This window comes from Phyllobates terribilis, unplaced genomic scaffold (genome assembly GCF_046119375.1).
Source record: "Phyllobates terribilis strain yellow unplaced genomic scaffold, ASM4611937v1 Scaffold_3__8_contigs__length_932513732, whole genome shotgun sequence".
Lineage (NCBI taxonomy): Eukaryota > Metazoa > Chordata > Amphibia > Anura > Dendrobatidae > Phyllobates > Phyllobates terribilis.
The window spans coordinates 888,255,244-888,281,214 of record NW_027362763.1 but is presented as its reverse complement, the minus strand read 5'-3'; the positions used below and the strand labels follow the sequence as shown (position 1 = coordinate 888,281,214).

Here is a 25,971-nt window from a genome sequence, read left to right as displayed (position 1 = left end):
GAGGGGGTACACCTGGAAGAGGCTATCCAGCTTTTCTCTAAAGTCATGCAGGGTATGTGACTCCCCTGAGTACTGGGGTAGCCAAGCTGCTCCCGGGATATAGGGCATGGTGAAGGGCATAACTGCAGCAGCGGTAGCGCTGGCGGGGGTTGAGGCAGTGAAGCTCTCCTCCGTATCCGACATCTTCCTCCCCCCTAGTGGACCGTGGCCTACCTTGCGATGATCCTGTTCCGTAGGCCGCGGCTCCGCAGTGGATCGTCAGGGTTGAGGACCTTCCGTCGCGCTCCGGTGACGTCGGCATCTGCTGGGCTCCTTCCAGGACCTTACGCAACGTCCGGACGTGAGGCGGGGCTTCAGTTCTCGCGCGCTTTCGGAGTCCACGCCCCTCTTCTTCCCGTGCGGCGTCCTCAAGATGGCGTCCAATGGCGGGAAAATTCCACGGATGGCGGGAAGAAGGTCGAAGATGGCGCCGGATGGCGGGAAAACTTCGCGGATGGCGGGAAGAAGGTAGAAGATGGCGCCGGATGGCGGGAAACCTCCACGGATAGCGGGAATCTTCACCACTGGTAAGTTTGAACAGTCTTTGCTTTTCAGGCACGCAGTACCCGGTGGTTGCGGGCACGAAATCCTGCCGACTACGCCAAAGTTGACGCGCCCCTGGGCCTGTGTCGCGCTGCGTTGCGCACGCGGGAGCTTACCCGGAGCCGGATCTCTTGAGGGTTGTAGTCTCGTGGCGGTGACCCGGTCCGTGCCCAGGGAGTCAAACTGAGCGGCGATGTAACTGCGGTAGATGTAGGACGACTACGCCACCCGTTGAATGCAGCTATGGAGCTGCCGCTGCAGGACAGTCCGCTGAGGCCGGTGGATGGATGGTGCAGCGTAGATGGTATAACCCCCAACGGGAGGGGTATGGCCTCAGGGCAGCAGATGTGGATGATGGGGGTAGCAGGAACCACTCAGAGACGGTGCGGTGTAATTCAGGGTCTTTACTGGTAACAACAATAGACCCTCCCGGAGTACTTGCTAGTGAACGGGGCCTGGTCAGTCCTTGAGCAGATGGGATCTCCCCTGGCCAGGCGGAGTTGTAGGCCTCCCAAACTGACTGTACTCTTCTGGCTACCTTGCTAGAAGCGGATATAAGTAGCCCACGTCCCTGAGTGTACCGTGTGGTGCTCACCCGTATGGCCGGTGACTCGGGGCCTTCTAATGGCTTCCGCTCCACGATGGCGGTGCTGGTCCCACGCGTGTGACCGTGCCTTCGGGTTTCTGGGCCTGAGGACCTGAAATCCCCTGCCGGTCGGCTTCTGCTGCTGGGTAAGAGTTAGTCCCCACAGCCTCGGATGCCGGGTCCGGTAAGAAAGCTTCTCAGTCAGGGCGAGCTCTGCAGCTGCCAGCTCCTGACTCGTAGTAGTATTGCTTCTGCTGTTTCTTGTCTCTACTCTCCTTGACTGACTAACCCTGCCTCAGCCCAGGGTTTATACAGGGGAAGTTCTTCCCCTCCCAAGACTGGGCAGAAGGTGTGGCATGCACAGGATCCCTGACCAAAGGACCTCCCACCTGCTCTCAGACATAATATCTCTATCACTGTGGCAACCAGACCCCTGGGGTGTCACATACGCGTCTTTCATGGAGCTATAGACTTGTATTGACCCTTGTCATCTGTGCTGATGGAAAAATACAGACATGTCTCTGTATGTCCTTGAAAAACATGAACATGTGAACAGCACAATAGATTATAATGGAAACATATTGTATCCGTGAAAAAAAAAAAGGATACAACACGTCCATGCAAAACAGACGTCTGAATGAGGCCTAAGGGAGAATATCCCTGTAGTACTGCAGTACAGAGGTGCCATAGGATGGCATAAAGCCTCCTTACATTTCTGAAGGACAAAGCCGTAGTGAATTTGTTTGCCCCATAAAGACACCATGCTCAGGACTCTTCACATATAAGAACTTTTATTTTGCATATTAAATGGTGATATTGTTAAATTGCTGTATATTGTAGGTTTTACAGTTACCAGTAGTTACAATTATTTATGTTAACAGTATACACCAATAGTAACCAGGAAGCCTATGAAAGGGATGGAAAATTTGGTCAAGTTATTTCTTTTTTGCACTTTTTGCACTTTTTCTCTTCTGGGCTGATGGAGTTTTCTTTTCTTCTTGTAAGTGACTGATCCATACTTCAGCAGCAGGAATGTCCAGCTTTCCTTTCTCAGCTTCTAGAAGTTTTCTTCTGTATGCTTCCTGGCTACTGAGGATCTGCTCTCTGGCTCTGTCAAGTGATATCTGCAAAGAAATGAAATAGTGAGACAAAACTCACAATAAAATATTGTAATAAACAGCTAATTCCCAGGCTGCTATGACATAGACACCATTCTCAAACCCACTGTGATCTACATTATTGTGTGTATGCGTGTCTATTCAATGTGACCATGACAAAGCAGATGTCACGAAGAACAAATTCTTTAATAATCCTTCATTGCAGCCTACAAAGAAGTCCAGCTGCTTCAGGTGTCCATATTGGTCCTTCAGTTCTTGTAAGGGCCAGTGCAGCTTCAGTAATATACAAGTTAATAGTGCTTACAGGTAACAATACTTCCAAGCCTCGTAATGGTTCCCCTATGAGATTGATTAATCCTAAAGAAAAAATAAATTAACAGGGCGCCCCATGGGGCAGTTAATGGGGATGTTCCTTTACAATTAATTTTCTGCCCCGGCTGCAGTCTTTTATAAAAAAATAAACCGCTCTGTACTCACCTCTTGCAGGTCCACTGGCAAGTCTCTGACGCTTTTCACGCTGCCTGATGGCTGCGGCGCTGACATCATGATGATGACGCAGCAGCCAATCAGTAAGCTCAGCTGAAGGGGGCATTCTATCAGAGCCGCTGAGCTGAGTGGTTGGTTGCCATGCTGACGTGACTTCAGTGCCATAGCCAATGCCAGGCACTGAAAACAGTGACAGATACTCGCATGGGGAAGGTGAGTACATTGCAGCTTGTTGTTTTATAACAAACTGCAGTCAGGGTAAAAACTTAGAGAGAACCTGTCACTAAGAATATGCAATCTAACCTGCAGGTATCATGTTATGGTGTTATGTTCTGCAACTTAGAACTAAGGAACATGAGGGAAAAGCTGTCCCTGTACTGAGACTCAGCTTTACCCTACGCTGGGGTGGGTGTCCTATTCCTTATGAATAGCCCCACCGAAACTCCTGCACTGAACTCAAACGAAGACTTGTAGGAAAGGGAAAGGGGTCCCTAAAAGATCTAAGGACTGGGAGCAAAAGCAGGAGACCTCCTAGCAGAAAAGTTAGTTGGAGAAGCGAAAATTAAAGGAAACAAAACTGGTGGAACAAGAAGTCCCAGGATAACAATAGTCCAAAGCAAAAAGAACTAAACAAGGCTACTTAGCCAGAGCACAAGCGTTACAACACTGATGTCCAGCGGAGAATGGGAGCCAGGTGCTGAGTAATAAAGGGTGCAGAGATCACGTGACCAAGAAACCCAGCACCAGAGGAAAAGACTAGAAGCCAGCAAACCAAAACAAGATGGCCGATAGTATAACAACATTGATTCTAACATATGGAGCAGGAGGAACTGAGTGGACTGATATATAGTTTTGTGCAAAAAGATTCAGTGTAACCTGTGATTTAATAATTTATACCTTTGCTTTTACTGTGATTTTCAGTCCGCAGGGCAGTTCTATCAGTGACTGACAGCTATGTCTGAAAGCTTTCTGTGCATAATTGTACATACAGTCACTGATAGGACCGCCCACATGACCGAAAATCTTAGAAAGAGCAGAGGATTAAATGAATAATATACCGGTTATACTGTATCTTTCCTCGTGAAAGTATATATCAATCTGCTCAGCTTCCTGTTCTATAACATGGTGCTTGTGTAAAGGTGGAGAAGATGTCTGAACATCCTCTCTGATGACTCCTGAATGTATATTTAATGTGACCTGTTGTTTTATGCATTTTCATCCTCATGTAGGCTGCAATTTTCCTGTGTACAGGGGTGGGACGCGTTAACGGTAAGTCCAGCCCTTGTTTTGGAGAGGAGTAAGTAGGCAATGGGAGCTTAGCTCCTGTTTATAAGTTAGTCTAAGTTCAGCTACCGAGAAAGTAAGAGTACTCTCAGCATTGTCAGCCGCATTGGGAGAGTGCAGAGAAGAGCAGGCTCAAGAGAAGGTAGTAAGGTCCTGCATTATCCAGCAACAGAGACGGCTGTTTCTCCTTTCAGCAGGCAAGTTGGGGCATCTACAGAAAGACTTTTAGGCATGATTTTAGTGTTAGCCAGACCTGGTGATTAATGGTTGAGACACGTTAGTAAGGTGGTATCTAGTGGAGCTCCACATTGTTCACAGGAAGTGTAGCTAGGGGGCAGTGGTCACAGTGAAACACATTGACCCGTGTGACCCTGTACTGGGAAGATGGAGGTCCACAACTTAATCCGTTATCCTGCAGTAATGTTGTTCACAAGTTATATGCCATTATCCACAACCGCAATATATTTTGCCTCTGTCATATAATACAGATGAAGAATTCAAGTGTTTTACCTACTACCTATTGTACATAGTTTCAAGACCAAGTAAACAAGAGTTTGTTTTATTAATAACACCTTGCTCATTCTTCATGACAGCAAAGGGTCCCAAGCTATAGCAGCATGCATTCTGAGAGTGACAGCAACTCAAACGAACACATGTGCACACACCAGGGTGTTCAGGGATGCAGGAGTAACCATCGGCCAGTCTTGTCCCTCGTCTCAGTCTCATCCCTTACACCTGCAGATTGGACTGCATATTCACGGTGATGGGTTTACTTTATTGAAAGGGAACAACCCCATTAACTAAAATTGATGAAGGAGCTAATGCCATTCTTTGCAATCAGTTGTGCCAGACAAGTCCGTGGGGCAGTCTGGAGGCCAGATGACAACATTTGATTCAACAATATTATCTGTCTCACAGAATGATGCTTGGAATAAAAAGGTGAAAAAAAGGAGAAGATCATGAAAAAGTATAGTGAGAACCGATGTATTTTTGCATCAGTTATATAATCAGTTGAGACTAGAAATATGGAACCTGATGCTACTGATAGATGGAAACCCAGCCTTAGGCCAGGTTTACACACATGTATGTCACAGTTTGAATACGAAAAGCAGAGCCTGGTCTGGCGGTGGGTTTCCTGACACGAACTTACAGCTTTATACAATATGTGTTTATGAGGCTAGGATCAGGAGGCCAATGTTCAATCCGGGCATTGTGGTTCATAAACAGACCATGGAATATGCTCATGTGAACTCAGCGTTAAAGATAAGTGGGGAAAATAAGTATTTGATACACTGCCGATTTTGCAACTTTTCCCACTTACAAAGAATGGAGAGGACTGTAATTTTTATCGTACGTACACTTTAACTGTGAGAGACAGAATCTAAAAATAAAAACCATAAAATCACATTGTATGATTTTTATATAATTAATTTGCATTTTATTACATGAAATAAGCATTTGATCACCTACTAATCAGGAAGAATTCTGGATCTCACAGACCTATTAGTTTTTCTTTAAGAAGCCCTCCTACTCTGCACTCTTTACCTGTATAAATTGCACCTGTTTGGACTTGTTACCTGTATAAAAGACACCTGACCACACACTGAATCAATGACACTCCAATCTCTCTACCATGGCCAAGACCAAAGAGCTGTTTAAGGACACCAGGGACAAAATTGTAGACCTGCACAAGGCTGGGATGGGCTACAGGAAAATAGGCAAACAGCTTGTTGAAAAGGCAACAACTCTTGGCGCAATTACTAGAAAATGAAAGAAACACAAGATGACTGTCAATTTCGTCAGTCTGGGGCTTCATGCAAGATTTCACTTGGGGGGTAAGCATGATTCTGAGAAAGGTCAGGCATCAGCCCAGAACTACACGGAAGGACCTGGTAAATGACCTGAAGAGAGCAGGGACCACAGTCTCAAACATTACAGTTAGTAACACACCGCACCGTTATAGATTAAAATCCTGCAGGCCACACAAGGTCCCCCTGCTCGCACCAGCACATGTCTTGGCCCATTTGAAGTTTGCCAATGGCCATCTGGATGATCCAGAGGAGGTATGGGTAAAGGTCATGCGGTCAGATGAAACCAAAATAGAACTTTTTGATATCAACTCCACTCGCCGTGTTTGGAGGAAGACGACGGATGAGTATAACCCTAAGAACACTGTGCCAACTGTGAAGAATGGTGGGGAAACATCATACTTTGGGGGTGCTTTTCTGCAAAGGGGACAGGACGACTGCACAGTATTGAAGGGAGGATGGATGGGGTCATGTATCTCCAGATTTTGGCAAACAACCTCCTTCCCTCAGTAACAGCACAGAAGATGGGTCGTTGCTGGGTCTTCCAGCATGACAATGACCCGAAACACACAGCCAGGGCAGCTAAGGAGTGGCTCCGTAAGAAGCATTTCAAGGTCCTGGAGTGGCCTAGCCAGCTTCCAGACCTGAACCCAATAAAAAATCTTTGGAGGGAGCTGAAACTCAATGTTGCCCAGCAACAGCCCTGAAAGCTGAAAGATCTGGAGAAGATCTGTATGGAGGAGTGGGCCAAAATCCCTACTACAGCGTGTGCAAACTTGGTGAAGAACTACAGGAAACATCTGACCTCTGTAATTGCAAACAAAGGTTTCTGTATCAAATATTAAATTCTGTTTTTCTATTGTATCAAATACTTATTTCATGCAATAAAATCCTAATTAGTTACGCAAAAATCATACAATATGATTTTCTGTATTTTTTTTAAGATTCTGTCTCTCACAGTTGAAGTGTATCTACTATAAAAATTACAGAACTCTCCATTCTTTGTAGGTGGGAAAACTTGCTAAATCGGCAGTGTATCAAATACTTATTTTCCCCACTGTATGCGCTAATGCCAGGCACAATTTTGTTTTATAGCAAGTCATCATTGGAATTAGGATCAGTTGTTCCTGCATGTTTCCTTCAAATTGTAATCCCAATAAACATATACAACTGCAATGTTACAATTTACAGTAACAAAATCATTCATTCTGAAGGACATGGTTTTTACCTGCAAATCTTCATACGTTTGTAAAACTTTTTGTTTTTGCACATTTCTGGCATTTTGTTCTTGTTCTCTTTCCTTTAAAATCTCTTCTTTAAGCTGCCGGAATTGTCGAATTTCCTCTGCTTTCTGCATGGCCTGCTGCTGAATGACATGCTCATCTCGAAGAACTGGTTCTGACTGTCTGCTTCTGATAAAGTAGCATGATATCAGTACCACAACTGTGTATATCAGTAAGATCCAGTGCAGTGACGTCCATAGCAGCGAGATGAGCACAGCGCATGATGCCAATTACGAGACTTATTACAATTTCATGCAATAACGGATATATGTTAATATGAAAATATATAAATAACTCATGTATTAAATGAACAATACTTTGGTTTCCACTACTTTTATTGATCCCTTGTCTGATCACATACCGTACTGGAACACTTTCCTGTGATATCTATAATATAACCGGAAATGCGTGTCTCTGTCTGAAGCCCTTATAGACTGCGCAAGCGCGACATGCTTGCACTGTCTGGCTCCAGACAGAAGCATGCATGGAACCGTTACAGGTAAGAGGAGTGTATGGCGCCAGAGGTCACGGTATGCGTAGACACTGAACGCATACCGCAATCTCCGATGCCATACTTACATACTTACCTGACCGGGAGGAGCGTTGCCGCAGCGCCTCTCATCGCTGGAGACCGGGGCAGGAGTGAGGCGTCGGAATCGGCGAATGCGCATAGTGCTATCCGGCGCCATTTTACTGAAGACACATTTGCAGTGTGTCTTTGGCAAATTGGTGCCGGACAGTGTGGTATGGGCACACGCGTACTCCGGCGCCGCACTCCTTCCCAGGCCGCAGCAGCGCTGGAGCACAGGGAAGAAAGGTGAGTATAAGTGTTTATTTTTTTGTATGTGTGCAGCGTGAAAGGGATGAGGGGTGCCATACATACCAGGCTTGGGGGATGAGGGGTGCCATACATACCAGGATTGGGGGGTGAGAGGGCCACACATACCAGGATTGGGGAATGAGGGGTACCATACATACCAGGATTGGGGGATGAAGGGTACCAAGCATACCAGGATTGGGGGGGATGAGGGGTACCATGCATATCAGGATTGTGGGGTGAGGGGACCATGCATACCAGGATGAGGAATGGGGTGCCATGCATACCAGGATGAGGGGTACTACACATACCAGGACTGGGGGGTGAGGGGATCATGCATACCAGGATTGGTGGGTGAGGGGACCATGCATACCAGGATTGGGGGGTGAGGGGGCCATGCATACCAGGATTGGGGGGTGAGGGGTGCCATGCATACCAGAATAGGGATGAGGGGTACCATACATACCAGGATAGGAATGCGGAGTACCATGCATAACAGGATGAGGGATGGGGTGCCATGCATACCAGAATGAGGTGTACCATGCATACCAAAATAGGGATGAGGGGTACCATGAATACCAGAGTAGGGATGAGGGGTACCATGCATACCAGGATAAGAGATGGGCAGCCATGCATATCAGGATAGGGATGAGGGATGCCATGTATACCAGGATGAGAGATTGGGTGCCATGCATAAAAGGTTTCTGGGATGAGGAGGCCATACATACCAGAATTGGGATGAGGGGTGCCATGTATACCAGGATGAGGGGTACCATACATACCAGAATAGGGATGAGGGCCACCATGCATATCAGGATAAGGGATGGGGGGCCATACATACCAGGTTGAGGGGTACCATACATACCAGAATAGGGATGAGGGATACCATGCATACCAGGATAGGAATGCGGGTTACCGTGCATACCAGGATGAGGAATGGGGTGCCATGCATATCAGGATTTGGGGATGAGGAGGCCATACATACCGGGATTGGGGGATAAGGGGTGCCATACATACCAGAATAGGGATGAGGGGTACCATGCATACCAGGATGAGGGATGGGGTGCCATGCATACCAGAATGAGGGGTACCATACATACCAGGATAGAGATGAGGGGTACCATACATACCAGGATGAGGGATGGGGTGCCATGCATACCAGGATTGGGGGATGAATGGTGCCATGCATACAAGGATGAGGGATTGGGTACCATACATGCCAGGATTGGGGGATGAGGGGTGCCAAACATACCAGGATGAGAGATGGGGTGCCATGCATACCAGGATTGGGATGAGGGGTGCAATGTATACCAGATATGGAATGAGGGGTGCCATACATATCAGGATTGGGGATGAGGGGTGCCATGCATACCAGGATTGGGGATGAGGGGTGCCATACATACCAGGATTGGGGATGAGGGGTGCCATACATACCAGAATTGGGGATGAGGGATGCCATGCATACCAGGACTAGGGATGAGGGGTGCCATGCATACCAGGATAGGGATGAGAGGTACCATCCATACCAGGATAGGGATGAGGGGTACCATTCATTCCAGGATGAGGGGTACCATACATGCCAGGATAGGGATGAGGGATGGGGTACCATGCATACCAGGAAAGGGATGAGGAGTGCCATGTATACCAGGATGGGGGTGAGGGGCCCATGCATACCAGGATTGGGCATGAGGGAGCCATGCATACCAGGATTGGGGGTGAGGGGTTCCATGCATACCAGGATTGGGGGTGAGGGGTGCCATGCATTCCAAGATTGGGGGTGAATGGTGCCATGCATACCAGGATTGGGGATGAGGGGTGCCATGCATTCCAGGATAGGGATGAGGGATGCCATGCATACCAAGATAGGAATGAGGGGTGCCATGCATACCAAGATAGAGATGAGAGGTGCCATGCATACCAGGATAGGGATGAGGGGTGCCATGCATACAGGGATGAGGGGTGCCATGCATACCAAGATAGAGATGAGGGGTGCCATGCATAACAGGATAGGATGGTGGGGACAGGATGAGGGCAGCACAAATACCAGGAGGGGGTTAGCACAAACACCAGGAGGGGGGCAGCACATACCAGCATGGGAGACCATATACCAATAAAAATGCTCGCCACCCGGGCGTAGAACGGGTTCAATAGCTAGTATAGTATGTCACAGGTAGAAAAGAGAGATCTCACTGGAGTGGTGTGTGATATCTAGCTGTAAAAAAATTCCATAAAGAAAGAACATATAGCAATGAAACACTTGGCATTATTGAGAATAGGAATCTGACATAACATTGAACACAGTGCCAGTGTGGATAGGATTTTGTGTTTGATTTTCATTAACAAAAATCTCTGAGTTGCACAAAAGGTGTCTGAACTTTCTATAGAATCCCAAATCTTTACCAATGCGATCCTACGTTTGTCACACATGTTTTATTTGTATAGTGAAACCTTCTAAAAAGACCATCTCTTAAGAATACCAGCCCCAATCTAAAAAAAAAGTTTATTGTCTCAGATTTCTTTAATTTCACTTTCATTGTGTATATAAGCCTCTGATTTGGGAAATAAGCACTCCCTTAGAAGACATATTTTCACTGTGTTGTAGATTATCATAAATCACTGAGTTTTATAAAAGATTTCAAGGGTTTTGTTCTTGCTTATTATCTGCAACCTACTACAGATATTGGTTGGATATTGCCACTGACTATATATAATGCCTCTAGTAACTACAATATAAATACTCTGCTGCTTACCTAATAAAAGGAGATAGATCTAAAGGTTCCAATTCTCCTTTCAATGCCTGCTCCTGTTTAGATGGCTGAGCTTCTTGGATTTTTGAAGTCAAACCTGCAAAAAAGACAAATGTGTAATTTATCATTAGTAGAGTGATAATATATACTGTGTTTAGCAAACTAATAATATCATATGTAGACCTGCAAAGAATAAAAAAGAATTAAATAAAAGCATGCATACAAATACAACAATATACTGCAGGAATGGGGCTGAGAGGAGCGTTGTACTGAAATATTGGGCTGAATGTACAGGGACTGAGATGAGCAATATATTGCAGGATGGGAATGAGAGGAGTGATGAACTGCAAGATGGGTCTGACATTCAGACTGCACTGAGTCTGATATAGGGATCCAAGGAGGAGTTACGGAGTGGGGTTAGGTGAAAGAAGAATAAGACTAATGGGAAGTGTAGTTTTTGAAGGAATGCGTTACAGGCATTGTGAAGGTGTTTAGATTTTGTTATGGCTCTTGGGAAACCCCTTTAGTAGAGTATTCAGTGTTATGTGATGTCATCAATTTAACTTTAAAATGTGAATTCACATAAATACATGTAAAAAGGATTCAGGTACATCAAAGACATACAAAAGACTATTTTGGTGTGTTAAATTGTATATCTGGAGACATTTCTAAAAACAATTTCAACTTTATTATATTTTGGATTTGATATATTTTGAACAGTTCACAGAGCTGCAAATGGAGTTAGGCAAAACGGTAGACAAGCACAAAAATGTAAGTAATGTTTTTGCCATTGAGTCTTTTTTAAGTAGTAAACAGAATGACACTTTGACTACTTCATCTGTGGTTCCTTGGATTTCGCACTCATGCTATACACAGAGACAGCGTGGTACTCATCTACAAAGTCAAGCAGACACAACAGGCTTTGCTGCGCATCTCTCATCTTGTGATTGTGTTATTATGTACCAGGAGACAAAGGGATATTAATGATTATTTTTATTAAACTAAGATTTTTCATTGTTCAATACTGAATGAAGCTACTACTTTAACCTGCCACCGCTATGAGTCATACTCTTCCTAATCTGTAGGATAAGAGCCTGTTTGCCTGTGACAAATGCCAATGATTTCTTTATAGTCTTCAAAGCTAAGAAAATCAGCTTTCATCAACAGACCAATTTAAACCATGAAAGCATGTTCTTTCTAGGTCATAAAAATAACACTTCTACAGGCACTCACTCAGCCTGAGCAACAGGAAACATGATGTAAAAAGATCATTTTCTTTATTATTACTGCCTTACTCCATTAAAATACATCTCAGATGCATGTAGGCGCAGGGGGCAGTTTCCTAAAACTGTCTCATTTTTAAACAGTGCAAACTTAGAATAGACAGTTTTAAATATATCACAAAGGGGCCTGCTGGATGATAAATTTGGTGCATTTTTCTAGTTTAAGTTTACACCACTTATTACTTTGTGCCATAAATTTAATTTAAAATTAGCATTTTAGGCCATCACCCTTTCCCAAGAAAGCACACACCTTTTCCGCAGTCATGCTCCATTGTTAGTTTGAGCTACAGAATTTAGTGGTGTACCGCCAATGGTGGCAAGCCAAGCGACTGCTGTGGGGCCCGTGAGCCCGGTGTCAGCACCCGCACCGGGCCCCACCTCCGGACATCAGTGCTAGCAATGATGATAGCAGAGGGAGCATCAGCAGACGCTTCCACCCCCATCATTCTGCCTCGGCGTCTGCCGTGTCAGAGCAGCAGACGTGATGACGTCACTACAGCGCGTGACCGCTGTTCTGAGATGTGCGGCCCTTCACACCACAGGAGACCAGAGGATTGGTTGGAACGAGGAAGGGTGAGTATGACTGGTGGCCATAAAAGAGTATGGAGAATCATGGGGGTGAAGTATATTGTATGGAGGACAATGGGTGGTGCATTATATTCTATGGAGAACCATGAGGGTGCATTATATTGTATGGACTAGAACTTCAGTAGGAGAAAGTTACTTCATAAAGGCTGGAAAGTTGTGAGATATGCTCTTCTGTGACCCTCACAACCATTTAATTATTTTTTCTTTTTTGGGGGGGAGGAGAAGGAGGGGGCAATTAGAACTTCTGCTATGGGGCCCCATGATTTCTATGTACACCCCTACAGCATGTGTCTACAATATGTAATACATGTGGTGCAAGATATGTAAATTTTTGGGGAGTCAAATTGTGCCAGAATGCTGTCACATTTAGCATACTAAATCTCCCACAGAATGTCTGGCGCCTGAGACTTCACACATCAAATAGGCCACATCCTAATTCACATATGGATTTATTAGATATACTCCTGGTAAGAAAAAATAAAACTGAGATATATGCATTTTGCTTGAACAATAACCCTCCATGCAGCTGTGATAGATTGGTCCGACAGGCTTACAGCAAGTTGAAAGTAGAACGTTAACCGCAGCACTCTACAAGGACTTCCAGGAACCAGGTCATCATACCCATACAGATGCAGCGTCCCGATCTCCAAGGAGCTCACTTGGATAAATCAGTAGAATAGAAGGACAGCACCCAAACATGAGTGAAGCAAAAATTTTCTTTATATTCTGCCAAATACAGTGCAACGTCTTGACAATACCAGTCTTGAAGTTTGATAAAGACTGGTATTGTCGAAATGGTGCACTTTATTTGGCAGAATAAAAATAAGATTTTTTACTTAACTCAAGTTTGGATGCTGTCCTTCTATTCTACTAGAAGAGAATGCCAAGAGTGTGCAAAGCAGTCATCAAAGCAAAAGGTGGCTACTTTGAAGAACCTAGAATATAAGACATATTTTCAGTTGTTTCACACTTTTTTTGTTAAGTATATAATTCCTCATGTGTTAATTCATAGTTTTGATGCCTTCAGTGTGAATGTACAATTTTCATAGTCATGAAAATACAGAAAAATCTTCAAATGAGAAGGTGTGTCCAAACTTTTGGTCTGTACTGTATATCAAACTGAAATAGCTGTTGCAAAAACACCAATTTTTATAAAACATTAAGCTTAAGATTAATAGGGGTGCCCAAACTTTTTCATATAACTGTATACGCTGTGTGCATAATTATTAGGCAATTTGTATTTTTGATGATTCATTTTATTATTGAACAACTACAGTGCTGTCGGTTAGTCCAAACGGTTAATAAACCTAAATACTTAAGAAAGTAAAGGTGAGATGTTGTCTTTCTTAGGGGAATATCTATGTGTGGATAATTTATTGGTCAACTATTGGTGTGCAGAATTATTATGCAACTAAATGAAAAGCGTAAATTTTCCCATCTCAGTTGCTTATTTTCATCTGTTAAAGTGGGAATAATAACCAAACAACTCAAAATGTACAAAAATCCATTTCTGACATTTAAAAATATATATATCAGTGATCAATATAGCCAAACCTTTTTTTCAATAACAGTCATAAGTCTTCCATCCAAGGAACCCGTCAGTTTCTTAATCTGTTGAAGATCAACTTTTTCAGCAGCACCAACCACAACCTATCAGACACTGTTCAGAGAGGTGTACTGTTCTCCTTCACTATAAATCTCTTCTTTAAGAATGGCCCACAAGTTCTCAATAGAGTATAGGACAGCGTGAGGAAGAAGCTACAGTGGGTACGGAAAGTTTTCAGACCCCTTTAAATTTTTCACTCTTTGTTTCATTGCAGCCATTTGGTAAATTCTAAAAAGTTATTTTTTTTTCTCATTAAAGTACACTCTGCACCCCATCTTGACTGAAAAAAAACAAAAATGTAGAAATTTTTGCAAATTTATTAAAAAAGAAAAACTGAAATATCACATGGTCATAAGTATTCAGACCCTTTGCTCAGACACTCATATTTAAGTCACATGCTGTCCATTTCCTTGTGATCCTCCTTGAGATAGTTCTATTCCTTCATTGGAGTCCAGCTGTGTTTAATTAAACTGATAGGACTTGATTTGGAAAGGCACACACCTGTCTATATAAGACCTCACAAGACATTGGCAGTGCACTGAGTTTGTAGGACACTATTTATTTTCACACTATGGTCTGCCATTGAGTTGCTCAGGGATTGTTCAATTTCACACCTCCGTAAGCCACAGGTATTGTTCAATCTCACACCTAGCTCAGACAATATTTACATTATACACATCACTAATTTAATTAAACTGTCCTAATCCAAACTGCCATCTCAGGTGACAAAGACAAGATGGCAAAATCACAAAAATAAATGAGCTTCACATACTGCTGTACTGCTTTTTTTCACTAAAAACGCGTCAAAACCTGATAGCTAGGTTCACACTAGGCGTTTTTTCAGCATTTTTTCGCCCCCCATTACTTTCAATGGGTGAAAAACGCTGAAAGAAGTGACATGCTCTATTGTGCAAAAAAACATGCAAAGCACAAAATACTGATGACACAAAAACCAATGTGTGTGCATGAGATTTCTGAAATCTCAGATTTTGCTGGTACTAGTAAACGCAGCTGAAAATTTGCATAAAAAAATGCTGAAAAAACACCTAGTGTGAACATGGCCTAACAGGCTTAGCACAAGCCACTGTGATTAGGAGATTCCAGGGGTTGTCCTTGCCTTCACATTTAACCCCTGTAAAGGGATCAAGACTTAAATCAAGGTACAAAATGTAAGGTCAGTCAATGTACAAAATCACAAAATGTAAAAGTTTCACCACCTTCTAAGTTATTATGCAAATGCTATTTTTCTCAGATTTTTCTAAATAGTTGATGTAAATTAGTTTGTACAATGTTCAAATCATCAACCGTTAGATTATGAATCAAATTTTATTTGCCAAACCTCCCAATGATAACAGCATGTTTTTTAACTAAAAAAAGATCAAATTGCACTGTTTCAAATTATTATGCACAACAGAGTTTCCAAACATTTTATAGGTTATAATTGTTGAATTTGCAGCATTAAGAGGTTACATTTACTGAAATCAAAAGTTTTTTCAATCAAAAACATCAATCAAAAACATCTTAACAGGGCAAGTTAAATGTTAACATAGGACTCCTTCTTTGATATCACCTTCACACTTCTTGCATCCATTGAACCTGTGAGTTTTTGGATAGTTTCTGTTTGAATTTCTTTGCAGGATATCAGTATAGCCTCCCAGAGCTGCTGTTTTGATGTGAACTGCTTCCCATCCGCATAGATCTTTCTCTTGAGAATACTCCAAAGGTTCTCAATAGGGTTGAGGTCAGGGGAAGGATGGTGACCACAACATATGTTTCTCTACTTTTATGTCTACAGTAACCAATGATTTAGAGGTATTCTTTGCAGCATGAGATGGTACATTATCATGCATAAAGATGATTTTGCTATGGATGGCATTGTTCTTCTTTTTGTACCAGGGAAGAAAGTGGTCAGTCAGAAACTCTATACTTTGCCAAGGTAATTTTCACACCTTCAGGGACCTTAAAGGGGCCTCACAGCTATCTCTCTCTGCAAATCATGACTCTGCTGATGTCGCAGCCTTGTTGGGACATGGTGGCCATCAACCAACTATCCACTACTCCATCCATTTGGACCATCGAGGGTTGCATGGCACGCATCATGAATTTGTCTGGCAGAAACCTTCCTCATTATGCCTTTATCTGCACAAACCCGTTTGTGCTCTGTATCAGCCACAAATCTCTTCACAGTATGATGACCACGCTTAAGTGTTTGAGAAATTTTTTATGTTTTCATACATTGTCAAAGACATTACACCATTTCATGCTATTCGGCAGCAGAAATATCCTTGTTCTTTCCCATATTGCTTGAAATCTGTGGCTTGCTTAATAATGTGAAATGTACTTCTTAAGTAGTTTTCCTTTAATTGGGCTCACCTGGCAAACTAATTATCACAAGTGTTTGAGAATGACTTAAATGATCTAAAGATCCCTGAGACATAATATCAACCATGAGTTTATTTGAAAAACAAAAAATAACATCTTTATGACACTTAAATTCAATTTGCATAATAATTTAGAATGCAGTGTAGTCAGGGATTGGGCCAAGGTCCAAACGTCAAGGAAAAAGCTCTAAAACAGGAGCTAAAATCTTGAGATGTAAACCAGGCAAGTAGAACTATATCTGGCAGTGGCAGTATTAGTAAGGTGTGGTGCTGTCTTATTAGCCAAAGCAGGGAGCTGAATACGCCAGCTGGAAAGCACACGCTCCAACACAGCCAAACTGGATGGCACTACTGGTCTCAGCTATCCTTGTCTCAGTGGATGGCGTCTGCCCTACCCAGAGCTTCTAGTTCCGACATCTCCGCCATTACCAGCGCCACACGAAGAATGAATATGGCGACACCTGGTGACAAAAGCAGACATTGCAAGAGGAGGTCCTGGAGGAGATGTGGCACTATCAATCCATTGTCCATATGCACTCTCATATATTATCAATTTTATACCATGTAGTTGGGCACTGCAGATGTTAACAGTCACATTCACACAATTGGCATCGTCCCATTTGCACTTTTCGGTAATTTAGTTGTTTTTTTTTCTGCACATATTAAACAGCATTCCTTATAGTCTGAATACCATGGCTTGCCTCCATTTTTGTTGTATTATAAATACTATATTGGAGATGGATATTTTTATATTTACCTTTCTCTTGCATTTTTCTGTATCACAAGGTGTTTAAGAAAAGTCTGGTATGTCGAATCGAAACGTCACTTAAATAGATTCTCTGGTGAAAACAACTTATCACCGATCCACGAAGAAAACGTATTGATTGATGTCCTACCACTGAGACCCACACTGATCAGCAGAACAGGACACTTTTATCTCCATTAGAATGAAACCGCAATGCTCATGCTTGACCATCGCTCCATTTGTTCTCTGCGGAGCTGCCAAGCATTGCACTTGGCTTTTTTTGGTAGACCTATAGAGAATGAGTGGAGCAGCCGGTCACGCACACTGTCACTACATTCTAATGGGGATAAAAGGGCTCTGTCTGGGATAAAGGAACCCTATTCTGCCAATTGGTGTGGGCGCCAGCAGGTAGACACACACCAGTCAATAAGTTATTACCTACCTATGGATAAGTGATAACTTGTTTTCACTGGAGAACCCCTTTAACCCCTTTAAAGCCTGGGGCATATTAGTACGCCCCAGACCATCACCCCCAGTTCAGTGAGTTCTCCGGCGCTGAGCCCGCACTGAACCGGGCACATGTCAGCTGATTCTTACAGCTGACATGTGCCAAAACAGCCGCGGGTGGAATCGCAATCCACCCGCGGCTGTTAACCAGTTAAATGCCGCTGTCAATCTCTGACAGCAGCATTTAACATCGCCACACCAGAAGCGCGGCATTAGCCCCGCCCATTGGTGACCCTGTCACATGATCGCGGGTCACCGATGCGTGGGCATGACAACCCGGGGTCTGCAGCAGACCCCTGTGGTTGTCATTTAAAGATTGCTATGAGCGCCACCTAGTGGTCGGCGCTCATGGCAAGTGAGCATTTCTGCTACACAGAGGCGATCTCCTCATCACCTCTATGTAGCAGACGCAATCAGACTGCTGCTGCTTCTAGTCTCCTTTGGAGACTATAGAAGCAAGCAAAAAGTGTAAAAAAAATGTTTTTAAAAATATTAAAAAAATAAAAAATTATAAAAGCTTAAATCACCCCCCTTTTGCCCCATTCAAAATAAAATAAAATAAAAAACCCACATACACATATTTGGTATCGCTGAGTTCAGAATCACCTGATCTATCAATATAAAAAAAGAATTAATCTGATCGGTAAACGGCGTAACGAGAAAAAAATTCTAAACGCCAGAATTAAGTTTTTTTGGTCACCACAACAGTGCAATAAAATGCAATAACGGGCGATCAAAACATCAGATCTACCCTAAAATGGTATCAATAAAAAACGTCAGCCCAGTGCGCAAAAAATAAGCCCTCATCCGGCCCCAGATCCCAAAAAATGGAGACGCTACGGGTCTCGGAAAAAGGCGCCATTTTTTTTGTTTTAGCAAACTTTAGAATTTTTTTTCACCACTTAAATAAAAAGAATCTATACATGTTTGGTGTCTAAGAATCGATAATGACCTGTAGAATAAGAATGGCAGGTCAGTTTTAGCATGCAGAGAACGTGCTAAAAAAAAAACTAACAACTGTAGTATTGCACTTTTTTTGCAATTTGTCCGCACTTGGAATTTTTTTCCCGTTTTCCCGTACACTATATGGTAAAACCAGTAATGTTGCTCAAAAGTAAAACTTGTCCAGCAAAAAAAGCCCTCACACGGCCATATTGACCAAAAAAATAAAAACACTATGGCTCTGGGAACAAGGGGAGCAAAAAACGAAAACGCAAAAACGGAAAATCCCAAGGTCCTTAAGGGGTTAACGTGCACAGGATTTCTGAAATAAAACCATTTTCATTGCATTCTACATATTTGGAGTGATGAGTAATTGTTCATACTGTGTATTAAGGAGTGGAATCCTACTCTGGAACCCTACCAGACGCATTACAAACTTTATTCGAAGAGTCATAACTTTATTTTTGCCTAGGGGTGTATGAGAACTTGTTACTTATCAGCAGGAAATGTATTTTTTTGTACCATTTTGGGATACATGTAACTTTTAGTATGCAGCAGGACAGCTTAATAGGCAACCACAGACAATGAGAAAAACAGCATTACAGAATTATTTTCTTTTATTGGTTTTTACCTTCTTCCCCAGCAGAAATGTTGTCATCTTTAGGGCTATTCTCTGTTAGTTCCATGGAAGCCTTCTGTCCATACTTGTTCACAAACTGAAGTCGTGACTGTAAAGCCTACAGGTACAGTTTTTAGTTGTTTAGTAAATGATAATCAATGGACATAGATGTATTATCCTTATCTCTAATACATTTCCCTAGCCTAATATTTGCAGACCTATATTAAGTTACCTTGACAGCACGACCTGGTTCTGCCAACTCCCAAGCTTGTTTTAGGGCTCTTATCTCATCTATACGCTCAGTGTCTTTCTTCACCTCTAGGGCATCCGCCTCACTAGTTTCACTGACAAATCGCAAGATCCAGAAAGGTTTGTTGGGATCAATTTGAGGCTGGGTCTGGAACAAAATGACACCAATGTTGAATTTAAGTACAAAGCAACAGCTTTAGTTAGAAGGATATTTGAAAAAAATTAAAATGTTATTTTTATTTTATAATAAAAAACCCTGGCATGTTGTACAGACACATAAGAAGTTTTCATCACTGGAGATCCTTGCGTTATGACCCCCACAAATCAGTGTATTAAAGGCTCTCTTATCACTGCCCTAAACCTGTGGATCAAGAACCGTCTGCACTGGTCTGCAGCACAACGGGAAGCAATGACGTCCAGTTCTTCAGTTACCTGACCGCATAGGTCAGTGATTGGCTGCAGCGGTCAGATGACTTGAACAAACATCATTCAATGTGCCTCTGATGATGCGCTGTTCCAATCCTGCTGCAGCCAATCACAGGCTGCTGTAGTCAGATGACTGAAGTGTGAGACGTCACTGCTTCCTGTCACACTGCTCTTGTTCCACGGGTTTAGAGCTGATGATTTGTCTAGCTATATTTGCAGCCTGCAAATTTTGTGTAAAGGCTGGAAAAACCCATTAAATAAGAATTAAAAGAAAATTAAAATTCTGATCATCTCAGCCAATTATCTGGTATTAATTGGTCAAGGGCAGAATAAGAAATAATCTGATGAAATTTTAATCTTACATGTTGTATTTTGCCTGCCATACGTTGGTCATTTGGAATACAAGTAGATTTTTATGTCCATTTCTCTTTGCTGCTTCAGAAATATACAAACACTGTGTGTACAATTATTAGACAAGTGAGTATTTTGACCATATCATCACATTAATGCAGATTTTCCAACTCCTAGCTGTATAAACATAAATGCTTAATGGATGAAGCAGATCAGGTGATGTGTATTTGTGTAATGAGGAGGGTGAGGCCTAAGGATATCAACACCCTTTATCAACGTGTGCAGAATTATTAGGCAGCTTGATTTCCTCATGCAAAATGAGCCAGAAAAGAGATTTTGCTGGTTTTTAAAAGTTAAATAGTGTTAAAAGCCTTGCAGAGGGAGGCAGCACTCTTGCTAATTGCTAAGATATTGTGGCATCAGAGAACCATCAAAAGTTTTGCTGCAAATAGTCAAAAAGGTTGGAAATAACATATTGAGAAAAAAAAGATGCCCATTAAGGCTGTGTGCCCACGTAGCGTTTTACAAGCGTTTTTGATGCGGAATTTCCGCAGCGGAAACGCTTGTAAAATGCTTGGTAACCCGCACCCCATGATCCCCAATGGGTTTCCGCAACTTCTATGCACATGCTGCGGATTTTTCCGCAGCGTTTATGCCGCGTTCAAAAATCCGCAGCATGTCATTTAATTTTGCGTTTCCGCATGCAGAATTGCCTTTGTCCAATGCATAAAAAACGCAAGGCAATTCCGCATGTGGAAAACGCGTGATAAACGCGCGAAAAAAGCGCGATAAACGCGTGCGGAATTCCGCATGCGTTTTTCCGGGAGAGGACTTGCATTTATGCAGCAGAAATTTTCTGCTTCATAAATGCAACGTGGGCACATAGCCTAACTACCAAAGATTTGAGAAGAATCAAACGTGCAGCGACCAGGAACTCATTATCCTCCGTTGCTGTCATATTCCAGAACTGCAACCTCCCTGGAGACCCAGAAGTACAAGGTGTTCAGTGCTCAGAGACACGACCACCAGTGAACAAGTCACACACGTTGAAATGCCAAGAATGGGCCAAGAAATATCTGAAGACAGATTTTTCAAAGGTTTTATAGAGTGACGGGATGAGAGTGACTCCTGACGGACCAGATGGATGGGCTCCTGTCTGGATTAGTAATGGGCACAAACCTCCACTTCGACTCAGGTGCCAGCAAGGTGGAGGTGGGGTACTGCTATGGTCTGGCATTATTAAAGAATAAGTAGCTGGACCGTTTTGGGTTAAAGATGGACTCAAAATCAACTCCCAAACCTACTTCCAGATTTTATAAGACACTTTCTTCAAGCAGTGATACAAGAAAAAGTCTGCATCTTTCAAGAAAACCATGATTTTTATGCAGGACAGTGATCACATGCATCAAACTACTCCACTGCTTGGCTAGCCAGAAAAGGCCTTAAACAAGAAAGAATAATGACATGGGCACTTTCTCACCTGACCTGAACCCTATTGAGAACTTGTGGGCCCTTATTAAATGGGAGATTTACTGTGACGGAAAAAAGTTCACCTCTCTGAACAGTGTCTGGAAGGCTGTGGTTGGTGCTGCCCAAAAAGTTGATGGTCAACAGATTAAGAAACTGACAGACTTCATGAGTAGAAAGCCTATGTCTGTTATTAAAAACAAGGGTGGCTATATTGGTCACTGATATTTTTGTCAAATGTCAGAAATTTATTTTTGTACATTTTGAGTTGTTTGGTTATTATTCTCACTTTAACAGATGAAAATAAACATTTGAGATGCGAAAATGTACAGTTTTCATGTAGTTGCATAATAATTCTGCACACTAGTAGTTGACCAATAATTCTGCACACAGAGAAAGACAAAATCTCACTTTTAGGCCACAACCCCACTATCAGTTTTTGGTCAGTATTTTTTCTTAGGAGTGGGAGTCAAAACCAGGAGTGGGTGATAAATGCAGAATTGGTGACTTGTTTCTATTATACCTTTTCTCTGATTGTTCCTCACGTGGTTTTGGCTCCCTCTCCTGAGAAAAAATACTGACCAAATACTGATAGTGGGGCCACGGCCTTACTATTATTAAATATTCAGGCTTCAGGTTTATTAACCTTTTGGATTGACCAACAGCACTGAAGTTGTCCAAAAATAAATTTATCAAAAATACAAATTGCCTAATAATTGTGCACACAGTTTATATGGACAAAGGATAGAGGGATTTTCCACTACTACAATATTGATGACCTATTCTAGACCCAACACCGTCACCGATCAATTGTTACCAGCTCTGGCAGCAGCCAGATTAAACAGTATACGGATCAGAACGCTGCTCCATCAGGCTGTTTAGTGGCCACCCCAGGTATTGCAGATCAGCTCCTCTTCATATGAATTCATAGTAGCGGTAGACACTCTTGAATGTACATGTTTGTATGGGACCTCATATACCTTTCTGTGTTCCAAATTCATACAGAGTAATAAAGAGTCTCAGTTATTTAAGACTGTAATTTTTGCACTCAATGAAAAATGCTAAACATAAAAAAGTTAAAGGATTCAGAAAAAGGGTGAAAAATAAATTCAGTATGTCATATTTCAAAAGAACCCCTCAGAATCAGAGGTCAAAATATTGTGATACAGATTTCTTGTTCTTAGCGCGTATTTAACAGTTATTGCTTACTATGTGGATGGTATGATACTGCTAGAACACTTGGTGGCAGCATTTGCTCAAGAATTACCCAGCATGCAAATGATCTCGTACATCATAAAACTGCCGCAGTGATTTTATGCTAGAAGTATTTTCATGTTCACTATTCTTTTTTATGAAGCTTATGTTTTGCGATTAGAAACCCTATAAATGTGAATTATAAACTATTTTGTGCCAATCATACATAATATAACACATCAAATTAATTGGAGAAATCCATTAGAAACACGTGCTATAAATTTAAGATGTAAATCCACTTAGAGTTGTGAACACTAATTAAACCTGATGCAAATGCTATAAACATGTATTTATGAGCTGCGTGTAACAGAACTGCTGTACTTTACCATATTATTAGCTTTCACAACTAGGTTAATGGCATTTATATAAAAAAAAAGCCTTTTTAAATAAATCCTACTCTTTTTCCAGTCTTCTCATATATACTGGGTCACATCTTAATGGGTAATTTCACATTTAACTGGATCTGTCACCAGATTTTACAATACAGACTGACTGAATACAGCAATAAACAGCTCTTTAAGATCGGATAAGGTAGGGTGCACTTGCTTTGACAATCCATGTCAAAATGGTTGTATAATTCTTTTTATTAAGTTAATTCTCCATCTTGGCCCACGTACTCAGATTTACAACTCCTCAATGTCCCTCCTGCTGCTGAGCTCTTACACTCCTTTGTATAAGCTGCAGCTGTCAGTCAGGGGGGGATTCAATGCACTTGGACCCATGAGCCCTCTCATTCTTTAGCTGACATCATGAAATAATCATTTTAATATGAACATTAAACAGCCATTCTGATATGGATTTTCAAAGTAAATATCTCAGCCTCATCAGATCTAAAAGATCTATTTAGTAATGTTTGCAGTTGGTATTATGAAATCTAGTGAAAGTACAGTGGTGGCCAAAAGTATTGGCACCCCTGCAATTCTGTCAGATAATACTCAGTTTCTTCCTGAAAATGATTGCAATCACAAATTCTTTGGTATTATTATCTTCATTTAATTTGCTTGCAAGGAAAAAACACAAAAGAGAATGAAGCAAAAATCTAATCACTGATCATTTCACACAAAACTCCAAAAAAGGGCCGGACAAAAGTATTGGCACTCTCAGCCTAATACTTGGTTGCACAACCTTTAGCCAAAAGAACTGCAAACAACCGCTTCCGGTAACCATCAATGAGTTTCTTACAATGCTCTGCTGGAATTGTAGACCATTCTTCTTTGGCAAACTGCTCCAGGTCCCTGATATTTAAAGGGTGCCTTCTCCAAACTGCCATTTTGAGATCTCTCTACAGGTGTTCTATGGGATTCAGGTCTGGACTCATTGCTGGCCACCTTAGAAGTCTCCAGTGCTTTCTCTCAAACCATTTTATAGTGCTTTTGGAAGTGTGTTTTGGGTCATTGTCCTGCTGGAAGACCCATGACCTCTGAGGGAGACCCAGCTTTCTCACACTGGGCCCTACATTATGCTGCAAAATTTGTTGGTAGTCTTCAGACTTCATAATGCCATGCACACGGTCAAGCAGTCCAGTGCCAGAGGCAGCAAAGCAACCCCAAAACATCAGGGAACCTCCGCCATGTTTGACCGTGTTCTTTTCTTTGAATGCCTCTTTTTTTTTCCTGTACACTCTATGTTGATACTTTTTCCCAAAAAGCTCTACTTTTGTCTCATCTGACCAGAGAACATTCTTCCAAAACGCTTTAGGCTTTCTCAGGTAAGTTTTGGCAAACTCCAGCCTGGCTTCTTTAGGTCTCGGGGTAAGAAGTGGGGTCTTCCTGGGTATCCTACCATACAGTCCCTTTTCATTCAGACGCCGACGGATAGTACAGGTTGACACTGCTGTACCCTCGGACTGCAGGGCAGCTTGAACTTGTTTGGATGTTAGTCGAAGTTCTTTATCCACCATCCGCACAATCTTGCGTTGAAATCTCTCGTCAATTTTTCTTTTCCGTCCACATCTAGGGAGGTTAGCCACAGTGCCATGGGCTTTAAACTTCTTGATGACACTGCGCACGGAAGACACAGGTACATTCAGGTCTTTGGAGATGGACTTGTAGCCTTGAGATTGCTCATGCTTCCTCACAATTTGGTTTCTCAAGTCCTCAGACAGTTCTTTGGTCTTCTTTCTTTTCTCCATGCTCAATGTGGTACAGAGGTTGAGTCAACTTTAATCCATGTTAACTGGCTGCAAGTGTGATTTAGTTATTGCCACCACCTGTTAGGTGCCACAGGTAAGTTACAGGTGCTGTTAATTACACGAATTAGAGAAGCATCACATGATTTTTCAAACAGTGCCAATACTTTTGTCCACCCCCTTTTTTAGGTTTGGTGTGGAATTATATCCAATTTGGCTTTAGGACAATTCTTTTTGTGTTTTTTCATTGATGACAAATTAAATGAAGATAATAATACCAAAGAATTTGTGATTGCAATCATTTCCAGGAAGAAACTGAGAATTATCTGACAGAATTGAAGGGGTGCCAATACTTTTGGCCACCACTGTATATCACTAGGATATCATATAAGCACATGAGAAGGTGACATATGGCACAAAGGAACCCCACTGGTCTTGATGAGCTGGTCACCTAGAACTTGCATTCCTTTTTCTACATTTGGCACACCAAGTGAAAAGACTTACTAGGGATGCAGTTACATTCCTTAGTTTACTAATTGGGTAGTGTTATTTAGAAAACTGTTTGGCAGTGTTCCTTTGGCCACCTTACAACATTGCACCTCAGAACATCCAAAATAGGGCCAGCTAACACTGCGGTTCATTCATTATGAGGGTGATAAGGATGTTATCGTTTGGATTTCCAAAGTGATGGCATATTAATGCTAAAAGATTTTC

At 42.3% G+C, this 25,971-nt stretch overlaps 1 protein-coding gene across 1 annotated transcript in view; it reads right to left on the bottom strand.

Moving 5' to 3' along the window:
* Positions 1–1,942: 1,942 nt before the first annotated feature.
* ADGB (androglobin) overlaps positions 1,943–25,971 on the bottom strand; it is a 443,164-nt gene continuing 419,135 nt past the window's right edge. The window contains exons 31-35 of the mRNA XM_073672692.1: positions 19,615–19,779; positions 19,395–19,500; positions 10,715–10,808; positions 7,093–7,276; positions 1,943–2,292 (exon numbers count right to left, since the gene is read on the bottom strand). Coding sequence (XP_073528793.1) covers positions 2,104–2,292; positions 7,093–7,276; positions 10,715–10,808; positions 19,395–19,500; positions 19,615–19,779 — 738 coding nt within the window. The 3' untranslated portion in view covers positions 1,943–2,103. The remainder of the gene's footprint in view (positions 2,293–7,092; positions 7,277–10,714; positions 10,809–19,394; positions 19,501–19,614; positions 19,780–25,971) is intronic.